This window comes from Homarus americanus, unplaced genomic scaffold (genome assembly GCF_018991925.1).
Source record: "Homarus americanus isolate GMGI-L3 unplaced genomic scaffold, GMGI_Hamer_2.0 scaffold34921, whole genome shotgun sequence".
NCBI classification, from domain to species: domain Eukaryota; kingdom Metazoa; phylum Arthropoda; class Malacostraca; order Decapoda; family Nephropidae; genus Homarus; species Homarus americanus.
In genome coordinates, this window is record NW_024741901.1 from 16,369,261 (window position 1) to 16,388,848 (window position 19,588).

A 19,588-nucleotide genomic window follows, 5' to 3' on the forward strand; every position below is an offset into this window, starting at 1 on the left:
GGTGGTGATGATGCACACACACAGGGTTATGGTGGTGATGATGCACACACACACAGAGGTTATGGTGGTGATGATGCACACACACACAGGGGTTATGGTGGTAGTGCACACACACACAGGGTTATGGTGATGACACACACACACAGGGTTATGGTGGTGATGATGCGCACACACACACTCACACACAGGGTTATGGTGGTGATGATGCACACACACACACACACACACACACACACACAGGGTTATGGTGGTGATGCTCACACACAGGTTATGGTGGTGATGATGCACACACGGGTTATGGTGGTGATGATGCTCACACACACACAGGGTTATGGTGGTGATGATGCACACACACACAGGGGTTATGGTGGTGATGATCACACACACACACACACAGAGGTTGGTGGTGATGATCACAAACACACACTGGGTTATGGTGGTGATGATCTCACACACACACACACAGGTTATGGTGGTGATGATCACACACACAGGGTTATGGTGGTGATGATGCTCACACACAGGGTTATGGTGGTGATGATGCACACACACAGGGTTATGGTGATGATCCACACACACACACACTGGGTTGGTGGTGATGCTCACACACACACACACCAGGGGTATGGTGGTGATGATGCATACACACAGGGTTATATGGTGATGATGCACACACACACACGAGGGTTATGGTGGTGATGATGCACACACACACACACACAGAGGTTATGGTGGTGATGATCCACACACACACAGGGTTATGGTGGTGATGATGCTCACACACACACAGGGTTATGGTGGGTGATGATGCACACACACAGGATTATGGTGGTGATGATGCTCACACACACACAGGGTTATGGTGGTGATGATGCTCACACACACTCACACATGGGGTTATGGTGTTGATGCACACACACACAGGGTTATGGTGGTGATGATGCACACACACACAGAGGTTATGGTGATAATCCACACACAGGGTTATGGTGATGATGCACACACACACACACAGAGGTTATGGTGGTGATGATGTACACACACAGGGTTATGGTGGTGATGATGTCACACACACACAGGGTTATGGTGGTGATGATGCGCACACACACACACACACACAGGGTTATGGTGGTGATGTTGCACACACACACACACACAGGTTATGGTGGTGATGATGCACACACACACACACACACACAGGGTTATGGTGGTGATGCTCACACACACACACAGGGTTATGGTGGTGATGATGCACACACACACACACACACACGGGTTATGGTGGTGATGATGCTCACACACAGGGTTATGGTGGTGATGATGCACACACACTGTTATGGTGATGATGCACACACACACTGTTATGGTGGTGATGATGCACACACACACAGAGGTTTATCGTGGTGATGCACACACACACAGTGTTATGGTGGTGATGATGCTCACACACACAGGGTTATGGTGGTGATGATGCACACACACTGTTATGGTGGTGATGATGCACACACACACAGTTTTATGGTGGTGATGCTCACACACACACACACAGGGTATAGTGGTAATGATGCACACACACAGTTTTATGGTGGTGATGATGCTCACACACACACACAGGGTTATGGTGGTAATGATGCACACACACAGGGTTATGGTGGTGATGATGCACACACAGTGTTCTGGTGGTGATGATGCTCACACACAGGGTTATGGTGGTGATGATGCACACACACACACATACACACACACACACACACACACACACACACACAGGGTTATGGTGGTGATGATGCACACACACACAGGATTATGGTGGTGATGATGCACACACACAGGGTTATGGTGTTGATGATGCACACACACACTGTTATGGTGGTGATGATGCTCACACACAGGGTTATCGTGGTGATGATCCACACACATAGTGTTATGGTGGTGATGATCCACACACATAGTGTTATGGTGGTGATGATGCTCACACACAGAGGGTTATGGTGGTGATGATGTTCACACACACAGTGTTAGGTTGGTAATGATGCACATAAACACACACATGTTATGAGAGTGATGATGCACAAACAGTTATGGTGGGAATGTTACACACACTCACAGGTTTATGGTGATGATGGTGCACTCACACAGGGTAATGGTGCACACATACATACATACACATGCGGTTTTATGATGGTAATTGTGCACACATACACAGCGTTATGGCGGTGATGGTGCAAACACAACACACAGACTCACACACACGCACACAGGGACAAAACTTCACCAAACATTTTCCCTATGTACAAAAATTAACAACTTCGCACTGGAATAAACACCCACAGAATATGATTCACTGTACAAAATTCCGTCAGCTCAGGTTCAAGTAATAATACACTGTCTTGTTAGTTTTGGGTAACTCGTGTGGAAACTTGTCTTACAGCTGGTGATGACGCAGGGGATTGGTAGAATGAAATAATAATAATAAAAATAAAAATAACTATGTACCGGAATAGTAATACATTACTTCTACTGTACTACTACTACTACTAATAATTTTATAGTTATCTAAATGATTATAATAATGGTAGATAATATATTGTACGTGTTACAGTAATTATGAAACTGGTAATAATAAGCAAGATTGATAACGTAGTAATCAGCACGACACTAATAATAACAAGACAATTAAGTTATCATTATAAGAATATGAATAAACACGCCAAAAACCTTTAAAATTTTCCCTCAAACAATAATAATAAAATAAAATAATAAAAATAATAATAGAGGTACTTAAGGGATACAACTATAAACCAACTTATTAAATTAAACAAAATCGAATAATTTATACAAACGAAAATTTATCACCTACATATTTTAAACATCTCAAAATAAACCTCACCTCGTCTCCAGCGTAATTCTGTTGGGGGTTGATGTGGTGAACTGATAGTATTATATGGGGAGTTGTTGAAGAAGAGGATAGTACTGTAAATGGTTCATGGTACTGTTGTTGATGACAGTAAAAGTAGCAGGATAGTAAAATGGTCCGTAATACTGTTGTAGATGATAAGATGAACAAAGATAATAAAGAGTGCACGATACTATGTGAATGATAACAGGAGAATGGTACTAGTAATTGTTCCACAGCAATATTATGAGTGGCAATAGAAGTAATAAAGGATGATAATTAATTCAGGTTACTAGTACGTATGATAGTACCGTAGAAGCAACAGAGTATAGTCAATGCGTCACAATTATTATTTCGGGGGTGATGGCCAAGGTTTGAACAGCGTAAAATTGAATTCGTGTAATATTTTTTCTACAAACAGCCTCATCACAGGAGACCTATAGTAATGTATAAGAAAGTGAAAATTGCGGTTGGGTGAATTAATGACAATATAATACAGTAAATACCTTGGTAACTCAATTAAAATGTCTTTGAAGTAATCAGTTGGTATTCAGTGGTAATTTATAAGTGGAAGATGATAATTATGTACGTTCATCGTGGTTTTGAGGTAAATGCAGCGGTTTATTGTAGATGATGGTAGTAGGAGGAGCAGAAATAATTGAATCTATGATAATGATGATGATGATGATTGAAATAATGGTATATGTAGAGAGGTAATATAAGAAAGAGAGAGTACTCCCCCCCATACATGGCCTCCATCACCTCGCCTCCGCTAAGGTTAGTCCCGTGTGGCGCAGTTTCATCAGCAACAGCTGTCGACCGATCTAAGTTCAATGAACAAAACCGGACTACTGTATATCCCGCTGGTCAAAAGTGTCGGACAAAATTTTCCACTGGATCATATTCAGTTATATTAATTAACAAGACAAAAATGCCACCATATGATAGTTCACCGGACAAAGCTACGAGATAATTATTCACTAGACAAAAAATCCCGGCAAGTAATTATTCACTCGACAAAACTTCACTGGATAATTTCCTACTAGAGTAACAAAATAGGTTTTACAAGTATTTATTTATTTAATGTGACCTACAGTTAACTTGGGAGGAGGGATTGGATCAACCACTAATTATTAAACTAGATGTGTCGTAAACATATGATAACTAATTAGGGACATACTCAGTGCCTCACGATATATCACGTTAACTTACCTTAGTTTAGTTCAATAAATTCAAAATTTGACGCGATAATTTGTGTGTGTGTGTGTGTGTGTGTGTGTGTGTGTGTGTGTGTGTGTGTGTGTGTGTGTGTGTGTGTGTGTTATATCACCTTTGAACCCCATTTTGAACTCGTTAACTGGCCTGTTTAAGATTACAGATCTTGCATCGGTCAAGCACTGACACAGTAACACTTGTATTCTTGTATACATGTGGATGTTTGTTCATACTGAGTTACATGTGATGTGAGGATTAAGATATTGGATACTCATGTGTTTTATGCAAGTCTCGCGGCTCACAGGACCACACTAGCTATCACGTGGTCCACATTACTGCGTAGAATAAACTGTATTGGACGACTGTAATTCTTTTCTCTTGGATGTTATTATTATTATTATTGTCATTATTATTTTTATTATTATTAGTCATTAATATTTTATTATTGTTGATATTATTATTATTATTACATTATTGGTTTGGTTATTATTAATTTTCCTTTATTATTATTATTATTATTATTATTATTATTATTATTATTTTATTCATCTTCCCGGGTGTGGACGACAACGATCAATTGTGTGTGGGGGAGGAGTGTCAGTCAAAGCCCCTTGGACAAAAACCTTCCCTTCATAATTGCAAAGTAGGACAAAGACCCTCACTTAAAGTGAAAAATAGGTTAGGTTAGGTCAGGTCACGCACTTGCTATTTTATTCTGGCTACCGCCAGACGATTTTATTCATAAGAACATAAGAAAATAAGGAGTCTGCAATAGGCCGGTTGGCCTGTGCATGGCAGCTCCTGTCGAGAGTGTAGTGGACGTCTTCCCTACAACTGCATAGCCACAGCCACCACCTGCTACTGCCTTCCCTAGCAACCAACCAGATGTTACCGTATCTTAGCAACGAAACTAGTCACCGGCGACTTTCTGGGTTTTCCCAACATGATTCATAGAGGACTGGCGGCTGCTGCTGGGTATATAAGCTCTGTCTCTCCATTGAGATTCATTCAGCCATTCTTCTTGGACAGCAACACCTCCTCCTCCTCGCCGCTGCCTGGCTGCCTTCCTTCTCCTCGCCTGCCTGGCGGCCTCGCTCGCCAGCGAGCATGGCGACCCACCAGCTGTCCTTCTCTGAGCTTCCTCACCAACCAACTCTCATTCTGCCCATCTTCCTGAACAAGCAACACCTCCTCCAGCAAGCTCACGCTGTCAGCATTCATTCAACCAGGAGGCCAGCAACAGGCAACATCTTCTCTAACGAAGCTCCTGCACATCTACCTCCTTCAACACGCTACTCACCGAACGTCTCTACTGAGCAGCTCCTCACCACACGGCACCTCCAGCACCAGACTGTCTATCATATAACTTATATTATATAAGAAAACCACATTAGAGTTTCCTTCCATCCTGGGTGCTAGACAACATTAATATCTCGATACCCCTACAAGAGTTACTACCACTCTCTATCATCCATGAATCTATCTAACCTCCCTTTAAAACTTTCCAGCGTTCCAGCACTTACAAAAGTTTCTAAGCTTGTTCCACTCGTCAACCAATCTATTTGTGAACCGGTTCCTTCTTATCTCCCTCCTAAACCTAAACTTATCCAACTTAAATACGCTGCTACTAATCCTATCCTGCTCGGATATTATAAGAACGTTATCCTTTATTGATTCCTTCCACCCTCCTAAATACCTCTATCATATATCCCCGCACTCTTCGTCTTTCTAGGGAATCCAAATCTAGTTTCTTTAATTTATCTTGATATGGAAGGTTTCTAAGTCCCTGAATCATTATCGTCATTCTTTGCTGCACCGACTCCAGTGAATTGATATCCATTCTATAATAAGGGCACCAGAACTGAACAGCATAATCTAGGTGCGGCCTGACTAACTCAAGATATAGTTGCAATATGACCTCCGCACTCTTAATACTTACACTTGTAGATATAAAACCTATTACTCTGTCTGCCTTATTTCGAACATTAACGCACTGTTTTCTAGGCCGTAGGTCCGGGCTTACAAGTACCTAGGCTCTTTCACAAGTCAACTTCTCTAGGTTGATGTTAATGCTGTATTCATTGACATGGCTACCTGTGGTGTAATGGTCAGCATGCTCGACTCGCAAGCTATCGGACCCGGGTTCGATCCCCGGGCAGGGTGAAACTATGGGCAAGTTTCTTTACGCACTTTGCCTCTGACTACCCAGCTGTAATTGGGAACCTGAATGTTAATCGATATGCGGTTCGTGTTCCGGGGTAATGGTTAGCCGGGGCAGTTGGCGAGTTATCCGGTTTTCTCGGACTATTCCTTGACACGGACATGCAGCTCGTTAACTTAGGGTGTGGTTGGCGACAACTTCTACACCTTAAACAAATTCACGCCTAGGTGGCCCTTGGGTCGGCCATCCTCGTTACACGAGGGGCAACCATTATACAGTGACAGTATTTGTTCTTCCAATATTAAGTACGCTGTGAAAGGGTTAAAACCTATCTTGATTAAAGAATAAAATAATGATATAAAATTGTTATTATTTGTGTAAAAAATTATGAGAAACTGCTGATTTTATTATGAAACTTAAACAAAGGCTGACATAATGGTGCTTAAAGAACCCTGTCAATTGTATATTTGGATCCGATGTTGAGTATAGGCTGTTATCTTCGATATTTCCTGAAGTAAAAGTTTGTTAATTTTTTTGGATTTCAATAAGACTGTGTTTACATTTGATCAGATGCCTTCAACAACCTAATATTTAGTGAATGAGATTCTTGCTTAATACTTAGTCATTGTGGGTCCTTAAATAGTTGTGTCCAAACATTTAAATCCCTATTAATAGCGGATTTCAGTTGAACGTGGTATTGAACGTTTTTACATGCATTGAGCAACTTGGCTAATGAGCGAGATTCTTGCATACCAATTATGTGTTCTGCCTCTGACTGACTGAATTTCGAAATAATTTGGAAGATTTATTAAGCAGAGGATTATTATGAAAGTCTTTCAAATGTACTCGCCTCTGGATTCTTAATTAATGGGACTTAACGCTTAACGGATCACCTGAAGATTAGGCATCCCATCCTTCACCATACTATTAAGCCTTCTAAAGATACTTGTGGGTTAGGTTAGATTGGGTTTGCGTTAGGATGGATTAACGTAAAGTGAAATAAGCTGGGGCTAATCTTCAAGTGGTCTGGCTAAGTTTTACCCAGCAAAGGAGACATGAGGTTAGGCTAGCGTTAGGGTTATTTATCTTATTTTTTTTTTTTTTTTTTTTTTTACGGGGAATAGCCACCCGGGCACAGGTCATCAGCCCACAGGGTCTAGGGAGCGGAAAAAAATAAGAGTAAAAACAAATTATAAATAGAAAAGGAAAAGATTATATTAATCTGCACCACGAAGATGCCGGAAAACCATCTTTTTTTAATGAGACCGATTGTATGAGTACGGAAACAGAAGATGGCAGAGCATTCCACAGTTTGGCTGTGTGAGGAAAGAAGGATGTACTCTAACGGGTTATTCTAGTGTGACCGACATCCACAGAGAAACGGTGGACACCGCGGGCAAGACGGGTGTTACAGCCCACGGCCTGCCGGCGGTACACAGGATGCCAAATCCACCGAACATTGCGTTAAAGTACCTGTACCTGTAAGGTGAGAGAGGAAAGCAACATTGCGGCGAAGAGAAAGGGAAGAAAGATTATCAACTAAAGGAGGAGAGTTAATAAGACGAAATACCGTTAATTCCACCCTATCTAACAGTTGGACAGAAGAGCCACCCCAGATATGAGAGCAGTACTCCAAGTTACGACGAATGAATCCCTTATACTGTATACTGTACTTGAAGCAACTGCTCAGGAGTGAAGTAAGGGTTGGGGAGTTGGAGAGTTTAAATCAGGTGATACATCTAAGACTTTTCTGTAATGAAAACATGAGAACAGAGACTTACGATGGCTCACTAAACCTACCCTGCACGTATCTATTTCTTATTATATCTCTTTGAAAATGTAGGCCCCCTAGTGTATGTCAATGGGGGAGACGAGGGAGCTGTCGAAGGTAGGGAGGAGAAGTTTGAGGAGGCTGGGGAAGGAGGCGGGGAGACTGATGAGAGGAGGGACGGGGGGAAGAAGATAGGTGAAAGCAAGTAGCAGTAGCCAACTACAGTATATCCTCTAACACAACAAACTTTATCATGCATGCCTCCCTGCAACACAGTTTATGGGTCATGTGTAGGGTAGGTTAGGTTTTGTTTGGTTTGGTAAGGTTAGGTTGGGTTAGGTTTAGTTGGGTTAGTGAATTCTACTTACCATAATTCTCACTAGGATACCGGCTTATCTCAGTAAAAATCATCATTTACAACTAGTGCACTGTACACACGATCAAAAAGGTATGTGTGCACATTAGGTCCGATGATTTCTTAAATGATCAGTACACCTTATGTTGCAACATAACTTACCAACATGAATCATGCTAAACAGTGTTCGCAAGTTTAATCTATTTTCTTTTGAATGTGCATATAATAACAATACTTACTGTGGATAAAACAGGAAATGTTGCTAGCAAGCGATATTGGCATTTTGCAATATCCATCGTCTGTGGTGTCAATGTTTCGCGTGAAATGTGCACAGATACGTTTTTATCATGTTTATATCTACAAGAATCCCATCGACATCTGGCGGTGAATGTGACAACTCAAGTTTTAATTGTTCTAATTTTTATAGTTTATATGTCATTATGATAAGTTATGTCTTTTGTAAGGGTCAATCTCACTTATGAAACAAAATTACAAAGACGTGCATAAGATAATTTTGGTGCTGCTATAGCGTACGGTCAAAAAGATATTTAGGTAGGTTAGGGTTGTCCTCAAGAGTTGAAATCTCTTTTTATTTCAAGTTTTCAAGACAAATAAAAGTTTGTGTACCCTTTTTATGAATTAGTTTCATGTGTCTTTTACTTAATGAACTAAAAACGGGATATTTGATTCCTGGAACACGGCTGAGGTCAATGTTCCTTGGAGTCACTTAAAAATAGTGTTAGTATGTTGTAAACTTTTTTTTTAACCCTTGAATTAATTAATTAATTAATGTGTTTCAGGAGAAGAACAGCTTCCTCAACTACAACGTGTCTTGCATCATGACCCTTCCACCCTACCAGCGTCAAGGTTTCGGTAGACTCCTCATCGACTTTAGTGAGTACTTCCACCCTCTACACCCCTGTCTCTTTCTATCTCTCTCACAGTTCTTCAGTTTGGGATTCTGTAAGATGGGGCAAGTATGATTACATAATACATAGGTGTGTGTGTGTGTGTGTGTGTGTGTGTGTGTGTGTGTGTGTGTGTGTGTGTGTGTGTGTGTGTGCGTGCGTGCGTGCGTGCGTGTGTGTGACCGACTGATGCACCATGTATAGAGGCATGCAGTGCATGCGTGTTGAAAGGCATGCGTTTGTGTTGCTACAAGCAAAGGGGCTTGCGGACGGCAAGCAGGTATGCGGAATGGGTGGCTGACAGGATGGATGAGGGTAGATAACAGGTGGGTGAATGGGTGAGGAACAGGTAGGTGGCAAGCTTTTAGGGTGGGTGGATACCGGGTGGGTGGCAGGCAGAGTGGGTGAGGTTAGTGACTCTGGTACGGCTGTTGCATCACACCGCCCACACCCAACTATCACAAGGTCGAGGCAGTCAACCCTCCTCCAGAACCAGTTCCTCAACTTCCCTCCCTCCCTCCCCTGTGTACAAATGACTAGATTTACCGGGGTTTAAGGACATTTCATGCATATTTAGTTTGGTTTTATTAAATATAAGTTGGATTCCTGTGATATCTAGGATTGGTTTATTTCGTATTAATGACGTTTATGTATCTATAATGGATTTAGAATCTTTTAGGAATATTTCTGCCAAAGTTTGAGTCAAAATTTATTACGTTTTAGGGACTTTCGTGTTCTAGATCGAACTAAGTTGGTCTTCCTCCACGTTTTGGACAGAAATCAGTATTAAATCCGGGGGGGGGGGGGTGTTAGTGGCTTAAAACTGTGGCTTGGTGACCTGTGGTAATGCTGTTGTGTGGTATCAATCTTGGGCATGTTAGTTCATCGGTGATCTGCGTCTTCTGTGGGTATTATTTATTACGTAAACCTAATCTAGGAAAAGTATCGGTAGCTCTGTGTATATGAAGGTGAGATTAAAGTCGATTAGGGAGATAGAGTACGCAATTGTTCGTATATAAAAAATCTGATATGAGAAATCTGAGCTTGTCCACGACTCCACGCATACAACAAGGAACAAAAATTGTGCGTCATAGAGGAAAGGGCAACCGAGAGTCGTATGTCGTGGAAGAAAATGTAACGTGCATCTTGGATTCTACTTGGAAAATTGGTTGAGAGTAATTTTAACTGGGTCAAAAAAGCGTACATTGTAGAATAAGAGGCCGAATCAATCGTCCTGGAAGTAAAGAAAAAATACAATCACAAGAAAAGGAGGCGGAGCCAACCATCCTAGAAGTAAAAGACCCGAAACGCCTTACAGGGAAAATTGGCTAAGTTGATCGTCCTGGCAGAAGAAAAGTGGTGGGGTTTTGACCGAGGCCGCTCCCACGGGTGTTGGTGCCAAGTGTGAGGGTCACCAGGTGCTCAGCCTCCGGCCCTGCATTCTCACAGATTCCTACGTTGTTTTTCACCGTCATTTGGGATAAGAGAAGGCATCTAATAGTGATAAAGTGTCAGTGCATTTTCAGTACCATTAACTTGCTGACATCAATGTCCAGCAGTTCATATGAGCCAGTTTGGTGCATTCCAACATCTCCAGGTGCGGAATAATTTAACGCAAGTATCTTTTAGAATCGGGCTGCTGGGTGTGGAGAGGTAGACGTTTTTATTGTTACTCCCTTAACTATTATTATGAGTAGTAGTAGCAGTGCAGCTGTTACATCGTATATCTTTGGGCATTTTCGTTGGTTTGCAAAAGATGGTCGGGGTGGTGGGTGACGGATGTAGCGTGAAGGGTCAAGTATATGTACCCAGCACCATGCCCTTCCCCCCCCCCCCCCCCCCCCCCCTAACGGTACGATGCTTTCCTACTTTGTCTCCTTTTTGTGTGGTTTATCAGTACTTCTCATCGCCCCTCGTCTGTACGGTCCATCCAGTCTTTTGTCGATGCTTTGGTTCCATAATCCACTCCCTGGGTCTACATTGTTGGAGGTTCTTACGATGAATGTTCCTTTTGACTTTACTAGAGCAAAAAATTGTGTCAATAATTAATATCAAAATTACACTGAAACTATTTATAACTATATACCTTCACTTAGTACCAGCTGCGAAACAGAAATAAACACATTTGCCGTGAACACATGGTGATTTAGGAACATACTGATCGATGACGTCGTGAACATTTTGTGATGTGAACATGCAATGATTTGAATATACTGTGACTTTCCAAACCCATACTCGGTAGTCTGTGTACACTAAAATGCAATTGAATTTTCACATTTTTTACCTCACAAATTAATAGAATAATTGTACTGTTTAGGGGCTTGTCTATCATTATGTTGAATGAATATGTACTTATATACTTATTAAAAGTAGTCACGATATCTAGTGTACATTACATTTCAGCACCTTTTGTAACGTGGCCTATTCTGTTGGTAACCGTTGTGGTGGTAGTTCCTTTCCTAAAACATTTGTTAAACCTGAGTGTTTATTATGTATGGAAGGTCTTTAGGAGTGAATGATCCGTAGAGGTTTTTGTTTAGTTCTTGCGTAACGTTTTGCATCTGTGTGACCTTGAGCTGTTTCCCTAATGTTTTCAGGTTCGTCCGTTAAATTAGTTTCCTTTCCTCCTGGCTCACCTGAACTATGATGAGACAAAGATGATGGCCATAAGACAGACACTCAAGAAATACAAGACTAAACACTAGTCTTATGTGTTCTCTCATCTCCAGCCAAGTAGCAAACAATAACGTACTCAAATGTTTGAGAATCCGAATGCAGGTTGCATAGCACCATACAAGATGTGAACAAATCCGCTTCCCTCCTTACGTAACCGTGAAGTGTGTATGCTTGTAGGGGCTGATTTGTTGCCAATATGTAACTCGGTGGGATGGTTACTTAACTATAGTCATAGCTAGTCGTGCGTTACGGCCACATGTTGAGATTAGTCGTGTCGGGAAGCAGCCAAGAAATATAATTGTTGAACTGGAAAGAGTTGCAGCTGTCCCGATCCGCGCGTGACGTCGCTTGTTCTTGGTTCACACCGAGTGAAAAACACATGTGGAGTGTTGGGTGGCTGGCTAGATCATTAGCACTTGTAATTACCCTTTGTGGTAGTTATATACTGTAAGGAAATAAATAATAAGAAAGGAAGATATTTTTATTAATAAATCACAAAGATTTAATTCCATATTCCTTATTACCATTTGAAGTATGTCAGAAGCAATATCATAAACCAAAGGATTCCGAGAGAATCTTTTTATATACTGTACTGTCTATACTTTTTCTCAATTTTTTTTTCAACTTTTTATGACTGGAGGGTTTGAGTGCGGTACGCTTCCAGCAGTTCTTGACACTACTACTACTGTAGGAATTACTCAAAAGGGATTTTTTGGTTTGTGTGTAGTGACTTGAGTGAATCAGTGAAAATTTTCCCGTCAGTGAATGAGCGAGCTAGTGAGTTACGGACAAACCTGCCGGCACAACAGACGTTTAGGAAAGAAAATAATATTCAAATATACACTGAAGACTCGAGACTGTTCACTTCGTTTGGTATTGTATGAGATGGGAGGTACATATATAATAAAAAATAGCTGTTTCCATTGTCTTTTGTTCCAATTTTCCCAAATTTGTGCAGTATACAGTACAGTACCAGCCAGTTCGGCTGGTTGATGTAGACAAGAATTGTGTGTACTTTATATGAAAATATATTTCAAGAGATTCGGCTCTTCAAATATATATTTTACTAGTATTAGTAAACTGACCAGAGCCCCGATTTTCGGCGGGACAGTCCTGCTTTTTAAATATGCATCCTGCTTTCAAAACTCTCAAGTACCCCCGAAAATTTCCCGCCTTTGGAGCAAATGTTAATATATGTCCCACTCTATTGGAATTACTGCCAGTTTGTACAGTTACATTTTTTTCTTTCTTTTTTTGCTACGTTACGTTCTTGAACAAGTGTTTGGGTATTGAATGCTGATCTCCCTAGGTGGAGCCCGACTGTCACTGTCTGTCTGATTCTAATAACCATTCTATACCGGGACCGTACGTGTACTACACACGGCCACAGAGACGGCAGCCATATAGTTGCCATTTTAGTAATTTTCCGCCGCCGTTAGTGAAAATTTCTGAGCATTGTAAGCCTTGAAATTATCGAGAATTATTATTTATTGTTTTGTTTTTTTTCATCTATACTGTTCGAGTAGAACTGAAAGAGTTTTGTGATTTTATGTACATTGAATATAAGCAGTTCTGGAGTACAGTAAAATAAGATGGTTGGCATTAATGCCTGCAGTTAAAGGAATACTTAAAGTTGTTTCTTGGCTTTAGATCATATTGTCTGAGTCAAAGAAAGTGTCCAATAATACTGAAAAACTTTTTTTGAAAACCCATGTGCAGAAATTTGGCAAAACTTTTTGCATTGTCAAGCAGCCATCTTCCAAGTAATTTGAAAGATTGAGGGTGAAAAAATGTCAGCTGTGGAAGTATTGAGTGCAGTTTATGATTTGAAGCAAAATCAGTCGGTAAAGAAAGGTAATGCCACTCTCTGTTAGGGGGCTAATGAACAAACTGTAAAGAAAATAATAATAGGAGTTTTATGACGTGTGCATGGTCGGGTTACTTGCAAAACCTTGAGCATATGCAGTAGGCCTCATGAAAACAAGTTCCAAAGTGGTGAGATGTTGAGAAAACAATTGATTTTGTTGAAAAACTTTTTTTTTCCGAAAATTTAATACTGAGTTATATGATGAGTTTACGTGTGTTGCAAAGTACATTAATGATGAGAAAGTATCACTGGAATGAATCCAGGTTAACCAACAGCCTAGCGCTGGGTAGAACTACGTATTCACGCATTTCAAAGACATCAGTCACCAACGCATGTCCAAATTGGTTCATTTCTTAGTCTGTTTTCAAATGAATAACATGTGGACATCTGAAGAAAAGAAAACATCTTAAATTCCCAATCCTCAAAGCCTAAATGGTAACTAAGATAAGTGTCAATAAAACTTGTCCGGAGTTCTACAATATGCTGAAATCCACTCCAGAGCTACTGAAGATCTGAGGCGTCCGGCATCGTAAGGTGCATTCAGACCAACCGGGCAAAACCAGTTTTTTGTTGGAAAGCACAATTTTCGGCCTAGCTCTGTGCGATGGTAGTTAACAAGGTTGAAAGCCCTTTGAAAATAGGGTAGAACATCGATTTGTGGCAGACAGGAAATTATGAGCTTGGCTTTCGTGTCATAAGGTACTCTCATCCCGTCAGTGAGTGAGTGAGAGGAGCGGCCGGCCACTCACAGCAGCTAGCCTGCAGCCTCCAGCCCCCCCGTCTACTATCCATGTCACGGCCCCTCCAGTGGGCAGGATCTACACTGATATGATTAAAGTAAAAAAAGCCATAAGCGGGTGGGAGTTTTGTTGCTTCAAGTCAACATTGCAACAACCCAGTACATTACTTCATGATGCGCTACCTACCATCTGCAAGTACACTCTTTAGCTTTAAAATGTATCAAAAATGAATGTTGTATCTCAAAAAAAAAGTTATGCGTGTTTGAAGTTGGAAAAACCTTATAAACGGTTTTCTCAGTTTAAAATTTTGGCGTGAATAACCCATACGATGTGGGGCGCCTCACCTCATTTAGTAAAAAGTACAAGAATTGAAACATAAGCACGATATTCCTGATATTCCTGTGCATTCGGAAGCCAACCTAAGACTAAAGTTGTAAGTCAAATAGTAATTTTCATAACATTACCCCAGAGGTGTATCACTTGATGTTAGCCAAATATTTTATTATTATTATTATTATTATTATTATTATTATTATTATTATTATTATTATTATTATTATTATTATTCATGAGATGTCCCGCTTTCAGCTCCAGGGAGTCTGGTCACCTAAATAATTAGTCATATTGTGGTGAGTCATTTGAATTCTCTCTTAGTAGCTTTTTCCAGAAAAACCTCTTTCAGGTTGCATAAATACAATTTACTAGTACACTACTGTATTTAGGTCGTATGTGTAGGGTGGTTATTGCCACCCTTATAAAAATATCTGGTCTTGAGAACTTGTTGCCACTAAACGAATCACTGGAATTTTATAGTTCCAACCAGTAATTTGGACAATTCTAAGACACTTTTCTTCAATGCCATTTCTGGCACAAATTGCGTATAAGCGAGATATTTAACATTCCATCGTGTATGAAAATTTACCTTTCACTGGCTGCCACTAAACGAATCTCGTGAATTTTATGTTTTTCAAGGAAGTTATGATTTTTACATTTTTCCAGTAACTTAAGATTTCCTATGGAAATGAAGGTCAAATTTGCCGGAAACACCCTAAAATAAACCAGAAAAATAGGTTTTCATGTAGACAATTTGACCTGCAGGGGATTGGGGCATTCATGTCACCTTATCGCACTGAGGTGTGTTGATCTGTGTATTGCAGGTTACCTCTTGACGAAGAACGAAGGAAAGATTGGGTCACCTGAGAAGCCTCTGAGTGACCTGGGTCTCATCTCCTACCGCTCCTACTGGAAGGACCTGCTCCTCAACTATCTGGCCAGCTACACAGAAAAGAACGTCTACATCAAAGGTCAGTTTCTAGTTGGGATGAAGTGGTGTGCATGTTTTGGGGGGATGGTAATACCGTAGTCATTTTTCATGATTTTGTAGTTTGATACTTTGCTAGTATTGTGGGGTTTGTTATCAGGGAGAGCTATTGTACATTACACTATTAAATGCATGGAATATGTTGGGATATATGTTTAGTACTGTACAGTACATTATTTCTAAGAATATGTAAATGTATGTATGTAAATTAAGACTGTATTTTGGTGACTTAAGCTGATTTGAATTGAAATTTTACAAACCACTGCATTACTGAGAGTGGTAGTGCCAGTAGAATGTGTTTTGATTGTACAATATGTAATGCATGACAAATGTGAGAATGAAACTTGTTTTTGATAAAGAAACATTGATATGTATTTTGTATGTACTCTCTTATATTGTACAGTAGTTGTAGCCAAATGATAACCTTTCCCTCTCTCCTTGATACAGATATGAGTACAGAGATGGCAGTGAATGCATATGATATAGTGAGCACCTTCCAGGCCATGGGAATGATGAAATATTGGAAAGGAAAACACATACTTCTTAAAAGACAGGTTTGTTGACATCAGATTTTTCTGAATGCCTAATTCTAAATTTCTCCTTCGAAGAATTATGCTTGATAGCGTGTTACTCCAGTCTGTCCATCCATATGAAATATAATTTTCATTCAATAACTTAAACAGGGGCAGATCCAGGAATATCAAAAGGGGGAGTCCAAGAAGTTGTGGGTGGGGAAACATGGTGAGCGCATGGAGCCCACCCAGCTGGGGTTTTGAGGGAGCTCTGTAAGACCCCTCAGAAGATTTTTTTAAATCTAATCAATATCATAGGCATTTTGAAGCCACACGCATTTTATATTGGGAGGTATTCTGCAGTCAATAGTAAATACTTTTTACTACACAAAAATGCCTGAGTACAATACAGTACTGCATTTAAGAAAAAGTATTGGAATTTTCTGGTGAAAAGGGGGGGTCTGGACCCCCAGAAACTCCCCCCCTCCCCCAAATCCACCCTTGTTAAGAAAGGCTTTTTGGATCAAAATTATATTTGGTGTGCAGCTTCTTGATAATATAGTACATGTAATCACTGTTTTCCATCTTTAGTTGTAAGAAGCGTTATAACCCCCCCCCCTCCTTTTTTTTTTTCTATTTTAATAATTTTATTCAAATAAAATATGACTGACTCAACTACTGTAACTACAGTATTGAGTACAATACTGTTATTATGCAGGTTGACAATCCCTTATTCGAAATCCTTGGGGTCAGAGGCATTTCGGATTTCGGAATTTTTTGGTTTTCAGAATGGTTAGGTTTTTTTTTTTTTTTTAGCCCACCCGGACATAGATCACTGACCCACATCAGGGCCTGGGGGGCGAAAATATAATAAAAAAGTATACAGTAATAATAATAATAATAATAATAATAATAATAATTCATAGGTCTAGGTCGTGTTTCTCACTTTTGATCTTTTTTTCATTCTTGTATTTCTTTATTATTATTATTATTATTATTTTATTTTGGTGTATTTTTATTAAAAATTTTATTTACTATGAATAATTATTATAATTATTATTACTATTACATTTTCGCCCCCCAGGCCCTGATGTGGGTCAGTGATCTATGCTCGGGTGGGCTAATCCCTGTTAAAAATAAATAAAAATAAAATAAAATAATAAATAAAAATTGCCCCCCCAAAAAACTTTCGGTTTTCAGAGCTTTTCGGTTTTTGGAATTTTGGATAAAGGGTTGTCAACCTGTATATGTAATTGTACAGTACAGCATTTAAGATTAAAGCAGGTTCTGTACTGCATTTACAAAATTATTCCTGAATAACCCACATTAGAGAAGTTATTTAGCATGTTTATATTTATTTTTACAAGAAAAGTGCCAGAAATATGTGAAGAAATTGATATCATTATTGTAAATATAAATGATAAACCAAGTCGTAATGGAAGATGTGATTTCTTTAATTGCTTGCCACAGTCTTTATTCTGAAACTTTTGTTCCCTTCAGGACTTACTGGAGGAGTTCTTAGAGCGACAGAAACGAAGGCGAGCAGACTACAAGGAGATCGACCCTAAATGCCTCAATTGGCGCCCTTATGTTCCTCCACCACCCTCTGAAGAATCTCAGTCCAACAGTAACAAAAACAAGACTGTCGCTGCAAACAAAGCAGCTGCTGACCGCAAGAAAGCTCAAGCAGCTTCTGCAGTGCAATAACATAGACTATCATACGATATCTTATGAAATGTATGTACAGTTACAGGTACATGGGTTTGTCTAATTAAAATTCTGTGGATCATGATGACAACAAAGGATAATAAACAGTAATCCCTCGCCAACGGTTTACTATCTGCAGTCTAAGTAACCATGTTTTATAAAATGTACACTACACCGTTTTACCAACCACGGTATCTTGTTTTAACTATGAATGGCTTTTCATAGCAACCGTGGGAGATTTCTAGCTTAACATGGTGGGACTGCAGGGATAGTGACTCTAACCCTGTGATTATCTTTGTGGTGTTGCTCTCAATACACTACACTCTTTCGTCTTTTGCCCTGAAATATGGGATGAAAGTGTACATGTAGGTGATGTGAGTAGTGCTACTTCAGAGACAGCAAAGAAAGTAATGCAATGGAACAGAAATTGGAATTGCTCGATTCATATGCATGTGGTTAAAGTGTAGCAGCATCCATCTGCAGGCATTTTCACATTAAGGAGTGGGATCTATAAAGAAATATGAAGATACCATTTGGGTTAATGTGGTGGGAAGTGCACCAAAGAGTGCAAAAGTGACTTATATTCCCCCATGATCCTTGCCTAACAAAAGCAGATTAAGTACTCTCTCTCTGGATTGAAGGAGGTATGCAGCATGAAACAACATTGCTAGCGGAAGCATCAAGGCCAGGCGAGCAGTGTTAAGGAGGTTGCACCTTTACACAGTTTTTTAGGTTTTCTAATACCTGTACAGTGTACTGTAAAGTATTTTTATACAGTATAATAAAAAAAATTCAGTGCAGCATACACTTTGTACTTATTTTTAATCTTGAGCTGTATAATATATTACTGTACAGTACTTTAGGTATGTCTCTTAAGGGGTCACTTCTGTCAATCCCCGATTTCCCATTAGGCTCAACCCCTGCCAACCATAATATTTTATTGTCAATAATGGGAGAATTTTGAAACATAACCTTTGCAGTTGGCGAGGGATTACTGCACAGTACCTGCATGGCATGAGTGTCTTATAGTGACTTTTGTGGCAACAATTAATTTGAACACTGAACTGAAAATATGCGCAATGGACTAAATGCTCTATTTTCAGTTTGTGTCAGCTCAGTAAGGTGCTGTGACTTATTATGGCTCTCAAACTCAGTCATCTGATAATTATTATTATTATTATATATATATATATATATATATATATATATATATATATATATATATATATATATATATATATATATATATATATATATATATATATATATATATATATATATATATATATATATATATATATATATATATATATATATATATATATATATATATATATATAATAATCATCATCATCTCCACACTTTAGCTGACTCAGTATGGATCAAAAACTTAAAATTTTCATTAGTCAATTTCACTGGTAAAAAGTGTTTGACAACAACATGCATAGAATGTTTACAA

General features: G+C 39.5%; 1 protein-coding gene across 1 annotated transcript in view; it reads left to right on the top strand.

Annotated features, from left to right (window-relative positions):
- The window catches only part of LOC121876127 (histone acetyltransferase KAT7-like), a 181,311-nt gene extending 162,002 nt beyond the window's left edge, over nucleotides 1–19,309 (top strand). Inside the window, 4 exon segments of the mRNA XM_042381064.1 lie at nucleotides 9,199–9,292; nucleotides 15,747–15,893; nucleotides 16,358–16,464; nucleotides 17,923–19,309. Of these exon segments, the coding sequence (XP_042236998.1) occupies nucleotides 9,199–9,292; nucleotides 15,747–15,893; nucleotides 16,358–16,464; nucleotides 17,923–18,129 (555 nt within the window). The 3' untranslated portion in view covers nucleotides 18,130–19,309.
- The last annotated feature ends 279 nt before the right edge of the window (nucleotides 19,310–19,588 follow it).